Here is a 15,389-nt window from a genome sequence, read left to right as displayed (position 1 = left end):
GACTCCAACCGCCGCCTCCCAGCAATCCCAGACCCAGGAATGTGCTAATCAGCTGCCTGGGCAAAAGGGGAAAGGTATCGGTGACTCACTCCCCCTGCTAGGAGCACATGACATGACGACGTGCTCTGGGCAGCAGTGCCTGCTCCCAAACTTTCTGCGCGGAGGGCCAGGCTCTGCAGAGCTGGTCAGCGGGGTCACCAGCGTCCATCACTGGGCATAGCCCACCCCTCGCAGCTGGGACTCCGGACAGCCCGGCTCTCAGCCCATCCTGGATCCCCTTCTCGGGAATCCACACATGTACCTCTGGGAACCCTCTCCCATTTTGGAGAGCAGGGCTAACATCTCCCCGGAAATCTCCCACAGAACCTCCAAGTGCCCGAGCTCACTACTTCGCGAATACATGTCTCACCGTGTCAGCAGGACTGGACCGAGGCACAACACGCACAGACCCTGGAATAGCCCCAGCACAGGCCACCTGAGAACCAGGGAAGGGAGCCCCGCTGTGGGCTGAGCTGGGGAGCAGTACTCGGATGACAGGAGTGTGTGGACAAGCTGGGGCTTAGCTGCTGCTGCCCAAGGTGCTAACATCAGGTTGTTGCTGAACGCCAGCTGTATATCACATGCCCAGGTGGGAGAAGGGAGCAGCCCTGGGGTTTGAGGGCACAGAGCAGACACACAGGCCTCTGGCTGGAACGTAGCTGTGGTCATGGGGGAAATAACACACACACCTCCCCGCAGACTGAGACCACCGAGGGAACCACATTCATAGCAAGTCTCACAGTCACATCTGCCAGACATGCCCCAGCCATCTCCAAGGCCCTGGCAGCATCAGAACTAGAGGCTGCAAATCGGGTAAGGCACGCATCCTTCCTACGTGGGCAGCATGTTAGAGGGACTGATGGGAGCATGTGGAGTGACAGCCTGGGCTTCTTGGAGACCTAGCCACATTTGCTGTTCTTGACCTCCCAAAGTGGGCTGGGTCTCCACCCGTTCCCTCCAAGAATGACATCAGTGTCCCACTGTGCCTACAGACATGTGCACAGAACAGACAGGAAACCCTGCCCTGGGCAGAGGTCCCCTGTCTGGGGACTGATGCCCACCCGAGCCCTGCTGGCCCCTGTGGATGTCCCACTCAGAGCCCTCGTGGAACCCCAAGGCCCAAGAGGTGTCCCCAGGCCAGGTTCAGGTGCCATGAGCCACTGTAGCCAGGATTACAGCTTTGAGTCATGGTTTTTGAATTTTTAGTCTGGGGGGTGCAGGGGGAAGGAAAGGTCAGCTGAACTACTCTTCCTTATACAAATTATGCGTTAAGCAGAGGCTCTAAGGAGTCAAATTACATTTTAAAAACTAAGAGATTGGCTCTCAACATCAGATTCTTTTTTACACAAAGGTCTAGTGATAGGTAGCACTTAAAAATTATTTTTATTTACTCCAGCTATGCTGGACCCTAGTTGGAGCAGGCAGGATCTCTTAGTTGTGGCTTGTGGGATCTAGTTCCCTCCCCAGGGATCAAACCCAGGCTGCCTGCATTGGGAGCTCGGAGTCTTAGCCACTGGACCACCAGGGAAGTCTCTGAGTACAGCATCCTTGGTCTGAACACCCCCAATTTCTCATCCAAAGCTGCAGTGGTTCTAGGCTGCGGGGGCAGGGGGTACTCTTGCACAACAGACCTGTGCTCCCCTTGCTGTCGTGTCCTGACATAGCATGTTAGCAGAATCCATGCTTTGACCATTGGGTGCCCACAGCAGGTAAAGCTGCAGACCCCCATCACAGGTGAGCCAGCGGGACAGCATAGGAGCAGGGCCAGGAGGCAGCCCTCCCCCTACCCTGACCACATGCATTAGGTGACTCGTGGTGTCAGCTCCACACCCATGGGATGTGTACATGCTTCTGAGTGTCTGCCACGCTCCAAAAAAGATGGCTCAACAAGAGCAGCCCCAAGCTCACCTCCTCTCCCTAGAATGTCGGAATTCCAACCCCCATCCCCGTGCCTAGAAGTTGTAAGGCAGAGATGACAAAAGGCAGAAAATTTTAACTTTATTTGGCCAATGTGTCCAATTCCAATATTGTGGTAGAAATGCCTGAAGAACTGTCAACATGTGATTCAGCTCAAGCATCCTTGGCTGTCTCCCAGCCTGGAAACGAAGGGTCCCAGTTCTGCCTGGTGCAGGCCTCAGGCCACCCTGGACATCACAGAGCAATAAGGACCCTGGCTTGGGGACGGAGGGGGCTGCTGGGCTTGTCCTGGGCCCAGCCACACCCTCCGCTCATGGTGGGGGGGTGGCCTGCAACAGAGACTGGAGTCTCCATTTAATCAAACGATGCAGGAGCCACGCTCCACCATGGCAATACCGCATGAGGTGAGGGACCCGTCCAGCCTTGCCTGGTTCTGCCCCACAGAGGGCAGGAGTCCCAGGGAAGCCTGGCCAAGGTGGAGCACACACCCTGACGTCCAAAAATGTCTAAAAATCCCACAGACGGAATTTTCTTAAAGTGATAGTATAAACCTAACAGGAATGAGAGACATTGCCAGCGTGAGATTCCAAAACATTTTAGCGAGCACTCTGGACAAAACCGTGTACAAAAAAAGTACATCACGATTTAAAAAAAAAGGCCCACCAAGATGGGCTGGGCTGGCCTGGAAATAAACCCCTTTCCAAAAGTTGAAAAGCAAAGGAAGACGGGTTTAGATTTGCACGTGTGTTAGAGTGAAGTGTGGCTTCAGAAAAGTTCCCTGCATTTCCGATTGACGCTCCCTCGCCGGGAGGGTCTGCGGGCGTCCGGAGGCTGTGCTGCTGGGTGTGCAGCCCACTGGGAGGTGCCGGGTTCGGTGCCCAGATCTGGCTCTCTGCATTACAGTTCATCTTTCACAGCTTTTTGATCATCATCTTCCTCCAGATCAGGCTCTTCTGCTTCTTCGAGATCTTCTAGATCCTGGGACGTATGATGGAAAGGAAGGGATGTGAGAAGTCCAGGCCGGGCCAGCTTGCTGAGGCCTCCAGCCCACAGTGAGGACACGAGGGACCAGTCTGGCACTCAGACACAAGCAGCCAACTGTGGTCTCTATGAGCAGATTCGTGGATGTGTGGCGTGGGCTTCCGGACGACAGCGAGGTATGGGGGCTCCTGCCCACAATATAGGGTAGAAGCAGAACTGGTGCCCTGGGAGTTCACCCCATGCTGTCGAGCGGGTGAGTGCTTAAATCTACTCCATCCATGGCACAAGTATGAAGACTGAGCAGGGAGCCACTGGTGTGTTATGTCCACCCCTCAAGTCCTGGAGCTCAAGGGGCTGGTGACAGCCCACCAATCACAGGAGCGCACGCCGCCCTGGCGGTCCTCACTGCCCCCACTGCGCCCTGCAGCCAGGTCTGCCCCTCGTCCCACATCCCTGCACTTCCGGGTGGACCCTGTGGCCTGAACTGACCATTCCCTCCACCACCAGACCCAGCCCCACCCTCTTGGCTCAGGCGCACTTCTGCCATCCCCTCCACTCCTCCCAGCTGATGTGAAGAGGACCGAGCTCACGCCGAGCAGAGCACCTCAGCCGACAGAGAACGTGCTGGATGTGTCTGCGAAGATTCCTGAGCAAACAGTGGCGCCTAAAGACCCTTCCAACCCCGCCTCCCGCCCCATGCAGCACTGCGTGGCAGCACGCCCCACAGCTCGCCAGGTCCAATGACTACTTACATCATCATCTCCGGCCCCATCCTGGCCACCACTCTCCAGGAACTTCTTAAAACCGTCCAGTGTCCGCTCCCCGTTGTAGTCGATGACCTGCAAGAAGGGGGGATGAAATGTGAGATGCGGTCCCCCTGACAGCCCCCCAACGCCTCCGCACTCCCCTCAGTAGTGGGCGCACCGTCCTATCGGCGCTGGCGGGGAAGAACTTGAGCGTGGGGAAGCTGTGCACTTTCACCGCCTCCACCTCGTTGGCCGTGGAGTCCATCTTGGCGATGACTATGTTCTCGTGGTCCTTGTACGTCTCTCCCAGCTTATCCCAGATGGGGGCCAGCTGCTTGCAGTGACCGCACCACGGGGCATCTGAAAGAAAGCCGTTCTGCGTCTTGCTGGGCCGGGAAGTGCCCCGCCCCAGCAAGCCCAGAGGAGTGGAGGGCCTCACTTACAGAACTCTACGAAGACGTTCTTTTTCTCATCAAAAGCAACCTCTTCAAAGTTCTTTCCAACCAGCACTTTGACAGGCTGCTTGTCCCAGTCGTCAGGCAGCTCCTGGCTCATCAGGTGGGGCTGGAGGGCGAGTAGAGAAGAGTCAGGCACGCGCAGTTGCCTGGGGACCCCTCTGCCACCTGGTTGCTCTATGCGCCCCAAGGATCCTCAGCAACCCCACCCCGGACAAGGTGTGCACCTTAATCTTGCCCTCCAGGAAGCGGTGGCAGAACTCAGTGATCTTCTCTGCCGTCAGCTCATCTGACTCTGGCTTATATTTGGTCATCTCCTCCTCCAGCGTGATGAGGCGCACGGCCGGGCACTCCTCTTTCTTCAGGCCGAAGAATTCCAGGATGCGCTGGTTGTCAGTGTGGTCGCTGTCGATGAAGATAAACAGGATCTTGGGAGAGAAAAGGCACGTTGATGGCAGTGCACAATGAGGGCTCCCTATACTTCCCTGCCGCCCACTCCCCAACAACCAGGACCCCACACTAAAACAGGCTGTCCCAAGGCAGAAGGAACCCTCCGATCAGCCTTTGACCTGGGGGTGCTGAGCTGCTTGCGGACCACAGGGAGCACACACCTTGCCCTTGAAGCTCTCAGCTGCTTTTTTGAAGTTGCTCAGCTTGCCCTCATAGTCAGACACGCTTTTTGGCAGGAACAGCAGGATGTGAGTCTTGATTTCCCCTCCGAAGATCTTCGGGGCTGTCTACATTGGAAACACAGGTTACTTGGTCTGAGACACAGACCAAGCTATCAACACGGGCTATTCTCTCCTTGGCCCCCAGGCCACCAAACACCTGGCCACCACACACCTGGTCTCTGTAAGTCAGGGTCCCCAGGACCAAACATCAGGACCCTCCCCAGCCGGGGCAAAATCAGCAACACAGACACACCTGCTCGGTGAACTCGATGACCAGGGGCAACTGGTTGTGCTTGATGAAGTCCAGAAGCTTCTCCTTGGTGACCTCCCCCTCAAAGTTGTTCCGGCCTTCGTCAAACTGTGGACAGAAAAAGGCGTGGGTGCCAAGGCTCTCCACAAAGCCCCCTGTGGCCCTAGCCAGCTGACCATGGCCAGGAAGGCAGTCTACGCCCTCATTTTCCTGTATGGGTTGTGACAGCAGTGTGGGGGGATGCCGGCAGGACACACACGTCTCCATCCAAAGCAAAAACCAGGTGATGGCTGCCGGAACACATCCTCTGGGCACCAGGCAAGAGTGAGGTCACCAGGAGTGGCTCCCCACGAACACCAGCAGGCAGCCTCCCGCAGGCTGAGACCACAGCAGCTGGCTCAGACCCTGCCCCGGCACGTTCCTGACAAGCCATGAGAGCCCACGTCCCGGGTAGGGTGCCAGAGGACTCCCTCATTGCCAAGTCCCTAAACCTGCAGCCCTCCAAATGTGGGCCTCAGCCCTGTGGACCCAAGGCCCTTCCAGGGCGGCCGCAAGGTCAGACTGATTTTCACAACCACGCTCAGATGGCAGGTGCCCTGTCATGCACTCCCCCCCAGAGTATGCAGTACGGCGTGTGACACTGCGTCAGAGTGAAGGCAAACAGGAGAACCCAGCTGTCTTCTGTTCGGACAGACGTTAGAGACCAGCAGAAATCTAAAACACTACCCTAACCACGAAAACACTGTCTGGGAAAAAATTAATTTTCATAAAAATGTTTATTATTATTTTTGGCCACACGATGCAGCATGTGGGGTCTTAGTTCCCCGACCAGGGATTGAATCCCAGATGGATTCCTAACCTTGGACCATCAGGGTATTCCCCCCAAAAACGTCTCTATTGGTAACATGTAATATTTATTATTGTTATCTTAGAACGAACAGGATTTTTTTTTTAAATTTCTCAGTTCTAACACGTCTAACACAATAAAAATGGGTAGGTATTCCACACCAAAAAAAAGGTTTTTGGGAACTTCAATAATCTATTTAAAAAGAGTTTCAAAGTCCCACAAAAAGCGAAGGCTGAGGCCACAGAGCTGAGAGGTGTGGCCCCAGCTCCAGATGGGTGGGCAGACACAGCTCCCTTCAAGGAAGCTGAGCGGTGCCTCAGCCTGTGCGGCTGGTCAGCCTGGGCCTCCCGTCACCTGTGTGAACTCAGATGGGACCTATAGAGAGAAACCACTCACGTTCCCTGCCTGGCCATTTCCCTCTGCATTTTCCCAAAGTAACTAGCCACTTCCCATCCTCACCCCCTCATAAAGAGCTAAAGCTGGCTCTGCCTTCCCCACACCTGTGATGGGAAGGTGCAGAGAGACAAGAAGGACATGGAGGCAAGAGGCTGGCCATGGCCAGGCTCCATCAGGCATAAAGAGGATCTCCCGTTAAGAGGCTAACTGACAGCCATCCCCGCTCCTCCAAAACCACCATGTCTCTATTGGGACACAACCTTGGTCGAGGTAACGGTGCACATTACACTGTGTTCAGTGTCTCCTCTGGTGAAAAACAGCCCTTGTTTATCTGGGGACAGCTGCAGGAGATCTTGGGGCCCTGGGCAGAAGCCACCCCACCAGGCTGCAATGAATATGTCACAAAAATAAGGCCCCACCCCCACTCTTAAGCCCCTGGCTTGAAAGATGAAAGAGAAAAATTAACACCAAACAAAGACACAGGATGATCAGCTCTCAAACCAGTGGTCCAAACAGACCCAAGCTGGGACTCGGACTGAGAGCTGCACGTAGCGGCTGGCCATTCTTGGGAGTCCCATCTCTCAAGGCTGCCCACACAGAAGACCCTGCTCACACTGAGGAACTAGGCAACAGCCTGAAGGAGCAAGTAAAGGCAGAGAATGGGGCCAGTGGGCCAGCGGGGAATCTGCACTTTCTTCCTCTCATCCACAGAGCTGTCTGCCCGACTGCAGTTGTGACCCCAACTGACGCCTCAGCACAAAGCCCGTGGGCTCTGCCAGGCTCTTGCTCACAACTGCTCCAGGGAGCATGACATTCCAGCATGGCTGCCAGAAGCCAGCAAGTGGGAGAGGGCAGCCCCCCTCACTGTTTCCCTTCTCCCTGCATAGATACCAGAGACTTGAGGCCAAGAAGACATGAGCAACCATGACTATTCTGTAGAACAAAGAATCATCCTTCTTAACCTCCAAGGACATGTGATCACCAGAACCAGCATCAATCCAGTGTGACAAGTGCCACTCCAGATCTCAAGAGTAATGGAAAAGGACAGTGTGGATCAAGCTGATGAAAAGAGGTTTGCAAGCACCACAGGCCTGAATCTCCCCATCCTTCACCCAGAACTGCAGGACGCACCCAAGACGTTCTATTCAAGGCCCCCAGGACCTTCATTCCACTCAACTCCATCCAATTTGGCTGGGTCTTCTGCTAATCAGCTGTTAATAACAGTTTCCTGGGTACCTTTGGGAAGGCAATTAACTAACTCAGCAATTCTGTTCCCTTTAAGGGATAGGGTGAGAATAAAGAGAATGTATATAATACCTCTTGTTTTGAGGAAGAGGAAAGGACTTCAGAAATAGTTGAACGCAAGCTACCCCAGAACCCAGTGCACCTGGGAGGGCTGCCCTCCCTACCCCCAGGTGCTAGAGGCTCAGCAGTACCCCACCCAGGAGTGCACACAGCGGGGGGACTGGGCCTCCCAAACACTGTGTCCTTTCTCATCACTCAGTTTACCACTTTGCTGTAATGCTACAACTACCTTCTAACCCTGGGAACAAAACAGGACAGGAGTCCAAGGTCTAGCCCCTCTCCCTGAAGATATACCTCCAGCGCCAGCTCCCCCCGTTATAGCCTTCCCTCCTCCACTCTGTACCCAATCCGGGGATAGCTGTGTCCCAAGGGTGGCCATGCATGCTTGGCCAGCCCCAGACCCACTATCTGGTGGCTAAGATAAAAAAGAGACCCCGATCACCCACCAACTGCTGTGTACACACACCAATCCCAGCTGTGTCCCAGCAAGAGTGTGGAGAAGTCAAGACACACACGGCCCCTTCATGACCAAGCGTAACAGACACGGGGCCAGGGGAGCCTGCAGAAGCCCAAAGAAGCCCTGAGGCCCAGCTTACAACAGAGTGGGAACACATGCCACTAATACCCCACTGTGGAAGCAAACAGAAGTGACAGCCGCACGGTACCACAAATGTAATGAATGCCGCCGAAAACTTAAAAGTGGTTAAAATGCTAAACTTTATCACGTCTGTCTCACCACAGCTTTCCTTTAAAAAGCTAACCCTCTGAAGCTACTTGGCTTGCATAAAACATCGCAATGGGGCCAACACAGAAGCTGGACATAGGGCCCACAGCTGAAGGGCTGAAGGCCACAGTCTAAGAGGCTCCTACTACCTGACGTTGCAAAATGGGCCCTGATAACAGGCGGGCTGCAGTCCAGCAGCCAGCGCCGCCTGGGCAAGGTCCTCAAAGGCGACACCAGCCGGAACTTCAACTCCCCACCCCGGGGTGCGGGGGCGGGGGCGGTGGTAGAGCACTCACCTTCTTAAAGAGGACAACCCCATCCTTGTCCAGCTGGTATTTGGAGAACACGTCACTGTTAGATGTGATCCCGAACGGGATGTCATCAATGGCCTCTGCTGCCAACAAGAACTGCTTTGCGGAGTCTGATTCCACGTCCTGGAGAGAAGAAGCAGAGGTGGCCACCGTCCCAACACTGAGGACCCCTGCCCTGGTCAGCAATGGGCGACACCCCAGTGCCTAGGTCACAGCAGGTGGGAGGAAGACCCAGGGTGAAGTTAACGAGCCTCTACCTTGAAGAAGCCGATGACGGCCACCTCACTGGACTCCACCAAGGCCTCTGCAGCAGCCCCATCGGACAGCGTGCTGGCGGCAGGGCCCGTGCGCTTCTTCAGCCAGTTCACGATATCATCGGCTTCTCGGCCGGCTGCGCCCAAACACAGGCAGGGTCCACTTGATATCAGGGAGGCACCCACCCTCCCCACCTATCCTTATACGAGCTCTCTGCCAAAACCAGAGCAAAACACCACCTTGCCATAGGAAAGGCATCTTGTCTACATACCTACCTGAATTCCAAAGTTAAAAAGGCTTGTATGTGTATATGGCAAATCGTGAATGTGTTTAAAGAAGGGGAAGGCAGCAGTGACCTCTGGATAACAGATCATAAATCACCTTTTTTTCCCCTGTAACACTTTTGCATCTTGTAAATTTTCCTTGATATTTAAATTCACTAAACACACGCGTACTTTCCCCCCAGTAGTCTCACACTAGGCTTTGTCTCATTTAGCGATGTGGTAGGGTTGGAAGAAAGGGCTGCTTAGCAAGACAGCCTCGAGACCAGCTTCCCCCTGAAAAAGCAGGTTGGGCTCTACTGCCTCGTGCACCCAGACTGGTCAGGTGTCCTCAACCTACACACCTCCTGGACCGGCAGGAGGAAGAGATCAGCCGATGCACACCATCACGGCAGATCAAATGAGAAGGAAAAAATCTGCTCCTCCCAAGACTGAGACCAGTTGCCCTTTATCCCCTCGTGTGACTACACAGTCTGACCTAGAATAGGGTTGCCAAATCTCACATTTAAAAGGACTCTGCCTAGAATTAATAAAAGCTGTGCTATCAGTTACGGGGGAGTCCGAAAGGATTTTCTCATCGACAAGACCTCAGTGTTAGTGACAGGATTGTGGTTACTCTGCATATGGCACTCCCATTCCAAAAGTGAACACAAGTAAAAGTGGGAGCAACAGAACAGCAGCCTACTGAGATCAGAGCTGATGTCAGAATGAACAAGACGGGCTGCTTGAAAGGATTTGGGCGGATAAGCCACGGAACCAGTTTCACAGACAAAGATTCCCCTTTTGTCGCCAGTACCGACTGGGCTACACAGGGGAGGCGGCTGAGCAGCAACTGAGGGAGGGGCCAGTGCAGCTGGGCTTGGATTTGAGCTCTAATATGACTGCCACAAGCCCCAGCTTGGTACCTGCTGATCTCTGTCTGCCCCTCCTCTGTGAAAGGCCCTCACACTTGCCCTGGTGGCAGGCACACAAGAGAGTGAGCAAAGGCTGAAACGTGTTGCTCCACTTGCTCAGCCTCCCCTCACCCCCATACTGGTCAACCTGAGGACCAGCTTCAGCCGGCTAGGCACCTTGTGAGATGACCCTCTCCGCTTGAGAAAATGTTCCTCACACAACCATGAGGCTGAACTAGACCCTAGAACCCAGTCAGAGAACAACTTCTCCTCCATGCCTGTTATCTTCCAAGACCCTGTCTACCGGGAAAGAAAGGACGGTGCCACGTTCTCACCTGTGTACTCTTTGGGGGAAGCTGTGTCTCCATTCTTGAAGAACTTGATGGTGGGGTAGCCTCGGACACCATACTGCTGGGCCAGGTCAGACTCTTCAGTGGCATCCACCTTGGCCAGTCTGATCTCAGAACCTTCGGCCTTCAGCTTCCCAGCTGCTTTGGCATACTCCGGGGCCAGAGCCTTGCAGTGGCCACACCACGGGGCGTCTGGGAGAGAAAGCAAGACCTAGAAAGCAGCACTGACCCACTCCACCGCCTCCCTTCCCTTTTCCTTTGGTACCTCCCTCCATGAAATCTTTATTTCTGTACCAAGATAAACGCTCTGAATGCAGGGGCTGTGGATACTCTTGAGCAGTATCGGATAGGGGGCATGAAAGACAAACCATTAGTTCCTACTCTCCCTCATCTTCAATGGTTAATAACTTCCTACTACCTGCAGGCAGTTAACGCAGTTGGGTCCCATAATTTCCCTTTCGGAACCAGAGAAATTAAGAAGCTAAAGTTAAAGCCATGGCTGCTGTATATTTACTGACGAGTCATAACAATGAGACACACATCTGTGCACACCAGCCAGAGGCTCACATCTAACACAAGTTCTTTAGATTCTCTCTCAACTCAGGTTAGCAGCTGTGATTTCCACCTGAGATAGTCAGGGCTCATACACTTACGAACACAAACAAAGGTTTTGAATTCTGGTGGGCAACACTGTTCATCAGAAGACAGCTGTCCCTGGTGAACGGTGGTGTGGGCAGGGCTAGGGCTCTCCAGGAACTGATCCAGGTGAGCAATTCGGAGGCTACCCCTTGCATAGTCCTTCGTATTTGTGGCAGTTTATAGAGTCGACCCTACTTAGGCGAACAGAGGGATCCTGCCATGTGGACGTCAGGCACAAAGGCACATCCAGGATGTCTGCCCTCGGTCATTAAGGTCCAGCTGGGCACGAGGGATGCCACCAGGACGAGGGCTGCGTAGGGACGCTGACAGCAGGTCTGTGAGCTGTTTCTGCTTACAGATGGGCCTCTCCAGGGGATAGAAGTCAGCGCGTCTAGGGGTAGCCCGCTGACACCCCTTTAGACTCCAACCCATCTCTGGCGGGGCCAGGGAAGGAAGCGTGGGGAAGGGCGCCCAGGTCCCCCATCCTCCAGTCCCCCTCCGTCCCCTAGTCCACCCTGGTGCCCCTGGCCCCTCCTCTGTCCCTGCTTCGTTTCCATCCCGCGAGTGGCCGCGAGGCCCGGCCCGGACGGATGGACGAGCTGGAGGCACTCACAGAACTCCACCAGCAGGTACTTGTGGGCCGCCAGGGCCTCGTCGAAGTTGCCCTTATGGAGCACCAGGACGTGGTCCTCCTCGTCGGGGGCGCCGGCACCCGCGCGGAATAGCGCGGTCAAGGCCAGGCAGAGCAGAGCGCGGCGCAGCATGTCGGCACAGGCGCGGCGCTTCAGTTGGCGCCGCCAGGACAGCAGGCCACGAGAGCGCGCGCCGCCCGTCCCGCCCTTATAAGTCCGGCCGCCGCGCGCGCCGCCGACCGTGCCCGCCTCCGATTGGCCTGGGGGGTCCGGGGCCCGCCTCCGCTGCACTCGCATTGGGGGCCCACACAAGTCACGGCCCCGGATTCGGAATTGCTACTAGTACCTCCCTCGCCCTCGCTCGGGATTAGTCGAGGAGCTCGCGCTCGCACTCTCTCCCGGCATCTCATTGGCTCCTGAAGAAGAACTTTCTCTCTCTCGACTTGTGACTGGTGGTTTTCTCATACACCTTCCCCGGGCCTGGAATGGCTGCTACCTTCGGGGACCCGGGTTCTGCGGCTCCTGATTGGCCAAGACGTGCGCGCTCCCCGCGCGATCCTTTGTCGAACGTGGCAGTGGGGAGGATTTCTCAGCTGAGGGGCGGAGCCACGCTTGCGCCTCCGAAACCCCTCGTGTTGCTTTCTGACTGGACCGCGTATCCCCGCCTGACACCGCCCCCCCCCCGGCTCTGCAGGCCGGAAGCTGGGTTGACGCGCTTCCGGCGCGCGTGAGGCCCGTGCGGCGCCTGCCGTGGCGGCCGGTCTCTTGTGCAGGCGTTGCCGGGGTGACCTCCGTGAGTGGCCAGGGCGCTACTCGGTGGCGGCAGAGCGAGTCGCAGGGGCAGCGCGCGGGGGGCCGGGGACGGCCCCAGGCCGAATGCGATGTAGGAGCCAGCAAGGTCCACCGGAGCTGTGCCCGGAATGGGGCCACTCGCCTGATGAGAGGCTCCGGTCCGGCACCGTCCAGTGTGGGCACCTCCCTTCCTCCCTACCGGCTGCCTCCCACGAAGCGGCCTCCAGGAAGCTTTCAGGCGACCGGGTAAACCTGCGCCGTCCGCCACGGGGTTGGCTAGCGGCCACAATCACCGAGCTCTACAATGCAACCGGGCAGTGTGACCCGGAGTGAGTGTAACACACAGTGAACACACAGATTGAGGATGGAAGAGGAGTGTACGATATTTCCTTGATGACTTTTTGTATGGATACGTTGGAATATTTTGTTGGGTTAAGTGAAAGTATTAAAACTTCAGATTTCTTTTTCTTTAATGTGACTTCAGAGCAAATAACATACGTGGCCGGAATGTTAGCTTCTGTCCAGCAGCGCAGTTCTGGACGGAGCAGCGCCTTCCCCTCAAAGGCTCAAAGCCCAACCCCCAACCCCGTGGACGCTCTCTTCCCCTTTTGTGTTCGCTTCCTCGGTTGTGAAATGCCACCCCCACTAAGACTCATCATCAATTTAATAACTTGGCAGGAGAGAGACACTGCTGCATTAAATGTACACGTTGGCTATAGTAACATCTTGGTTTTAAAAATGGTAAAACAGAAAAAATATGCTTTTGTACTTTAGAGAGTTTGCATTTGTTGACACCTTGCTCCTGAGGGCATGTGTTCTCACATCCTATGCAGTGTTCCTTCTAGAACATGAATTTCGGAAGGTCAAGACCAGGTTCTCTGTGCCCCTCCCCCAGTGCCAGTAGAGAGCAAGAGTCAGGAGGAAGTGGTTGTACCTCCTGGGGGGTACTTTACAGGAGCTGGGCCTCCCAAAACAAAAGGCTGTGAATAATGTGTCTGCAGCCTCCACCCCACTTCCGTGTTCTGGCCTGGGTGCTGGCCCACTGAGCAGCAGGCCGGGCTCATAATAAGCATCACAGGCCTGCTCTGCTCTCTGAGAACCGGTGGGAACTGCCTCATGTCTCCTGCCCAATCTTCCCACATTTTTGTGATTGCCATGACTGTTTTACAGACCACAATTTGGGGCCTGAGACAAGGGATCTTTGTACCACATCTCGATTTCAGAGGCACTCATGAAATCTGAGTTTAGATACCTAAATTTGGGGACTTTATAGTTTTTTCAGCTAACAATGAAGATACACTTGGTGAGTTTGGAGGGCGCTTGGCCTCATAGCATGTGGTAAATAGTTGAGACTACTGGAACCAAGGGAAGAACAGACCAGATGCAGAAGAGCAAGGTTCTGAGCTGCTGGCGATGGTTGAGCCTCACTGTGGTTCAATTTGAACTTCCTGGTCAAAACCATCTTGATGCAGGTGATGACAGGGCCACTGTTCTGCAGCCAGATGGACACAGCCAAGTCATCCTTCGGTGAGGACCAGGGCCTCACCAGGGCTCTGGTGTGGGTGGGGGCATGATACTTTGACACTTTGTCTGCATTGATGTACCTTCTCAAAGCACAGTTATCCATCATGAATCAGCCTGTGCACTGACCTGTGCAGGAGCAGGGAAGTGGGGTTCCCCCAAAGTGGGAGGGAGGCCAGGTATGGCGGTAGCCCCAGTCTCCAGTTTCTGGGGTTGGTAAATAGCTGGGTGAGGTGCAGGGGTGCAGCCTGTCCCCCAGAACATAGGCCAGGTTCAGTGTACACCTCTGCAGGCCTTGGCCCTGAGGGAAGAGCTAGTGTCTTTTCCTAAGGCCACTCACAGGCCTTTCAAGGGCAACTCTAGGAAGAGGTGATGAAGCCATGGTCACTCATACCAGTGCCCTGAACTAAGTGTGTCCTTGGAGGGCAGAGCCTACCCACCTGGTAGCTGTGGCTCTGGCATCTCTGAACCCAGCACAGTCAGCTCAGGATGACCTCCAGGGGTCTCACACCTAGAGAAGGTGCTCACTGGTTAAACAACTGAGTGATCAAGCGCTTTGATAAAGACTACTCTGAGTTCTCTGGGCGAGGTGGGCGCGGGCAGCGTGGCAGGTAGCTGGGTGCCATTGAGCAGATTCAGCTATGGAAGGTAAACCATCGGTGATATCCAAACAGAAGACTGCAATGGTGTGTGGAGTCCCCACCCAGGGGGTCTACACAGCGTTTAGCAGTCACATCCTGGTGGTGGTGACCCAGTTGGGGAAGATGGGTCTCCCTGGAACCCAGCAGTGTGACCAGTGACGTCGGCAAGCTTATGCTGACCACGGAAGTCCTCTTCGGGAAGGATGAGCCTCTCATCCGTGTCTTCGCAAAGAACCTGGTGGCATTTGTGTTTCAAGAAGCTGGAGAGTTCTCGCCCTGGACATGAAGGACAAGAGCACGGAGGTGGTGAAGGCTCTGAAGGAGGTGATTCAGACGTGCCAGGTGTGGTGACGCTGGCGTGGTCACCCCTGCTGTCCAGGAGGGCCACGCGGAACTCAGACACCCTCTCAAGGATTTGAAGGTCCTCCTTTAGTTAGGAGGAGCTCTCTCTGGCTTTGGCCCTTGAAGTTGGAAGAAAAACACATCAGGCTGACCTTGGTTTGGAGGCTGACGTCCCCTGTGGAGGGAGGACAGGAAACATGTCCTGAGAAAGCTGCGAGTCCTCCTCCCCAGGTCCAGGCAGCTACACGTGTGAGAATTGACAGAATGAGTCATGGCCCTCAATTGTTGGGGGAAATTTTTTTTATTATTAAAAATAAATGCATATCCTCCTCCAAAAAAAAAAAAAAAAGAAAGAAATAGAGTTCTCTGGACTTTCCTGGTGATCCAGTGGCTAAGACCAG

General features: G+C 55.0%; 1 protein-coding gene and 1 pseudogene across 1 annotated transcript; one reads left to right on the top strand and one right to left on the bottom strand.

The window, feature by feature from the left end:
• Positions 1-2,024: 2,024 nt before the first annotated feature.
• On the bottom strand, positions 2,025-12,949 carry P4HB (prolyl 4-hydroxylase subunit beta). The gene is made up of 11 exons (XM_069541757.1): positions 11,674-12,949; positions 10,407-10,613; positions 8,900-9,033; positions 8,628-8,765; positions 5,063-5,167; positions 4,750-4,875; positions 4,366-4,566; positions 4,127-4,247; positions 3,862-4,043; positions 3,690-3,776; positions 2,025-2,934 (listed from the first exon to the last, which is right to left on the bottom strand). Exons 1-11 carry the CDS (start codon positions 11,987-11,989, stop codon positions 2,854-2,856), a joined length of 1,698 nt encoding a protein of 565 aa, XP_069397858.1. The 5' UTR covers positions 11,990-12,949; the 3' UTR covers positions 2,025-2,853.
• A 1,606-nt stretch (positions 12,950-14,555) lies between these two features.
• On the top strand, positions 14,556-15,100 carry LOC138414401 (proteasome assembly chaperone 3 pseudogene; annotated as a pseudogene).
• Positions 15,101-15,389: the final 289 nt, after the last annotated feature.

Source organism: Ovis canadensis, chromosome 11 (genome assembly GCF_042477335.2).
Source record: "Ovis canadensis isolate MfBH-ARS-UI-01 breed Bighorn chromosome 11, ARS-UI_OviCan_v2, whole genome shotgun sequence".
Classification (NCBI taxonomy): domain Eukaryota; kingdom Metazoa; phylum Chordata; class Mammalia; order Artiodactyla; family Bovidae; genus Ovis; species Ovis canadensis.
This window is presented reverse-complemented; position numbering and strand designations above follow the sequence as displayed.

Bases quoted from the DNA above. Each gene is read 5' to 3' on its own strand.
- P4HB (XM_069541757.1), bottom strand. From the start codon at position 11,989: ATGCGAGTGCAGCGGAGGCGGGCCCCGGACCCCCCAGGCCAATCGGAG. The intron at 4,248-4,365 runs GTGCACACCTTG...CTCGCCCTCCAG, and splicing joins TCCTGGAGGGCAAGATTAAG to CCCCACCTGATGAGCCAGGA. The intron at 4,044-4,126 runs GTAAGTGAGGCC...GCTTTCTTTCAG, and splicing joins GAACGTCTTCGTAGAGTTCT to ATGCCCCGTGGTGCGGTCAC.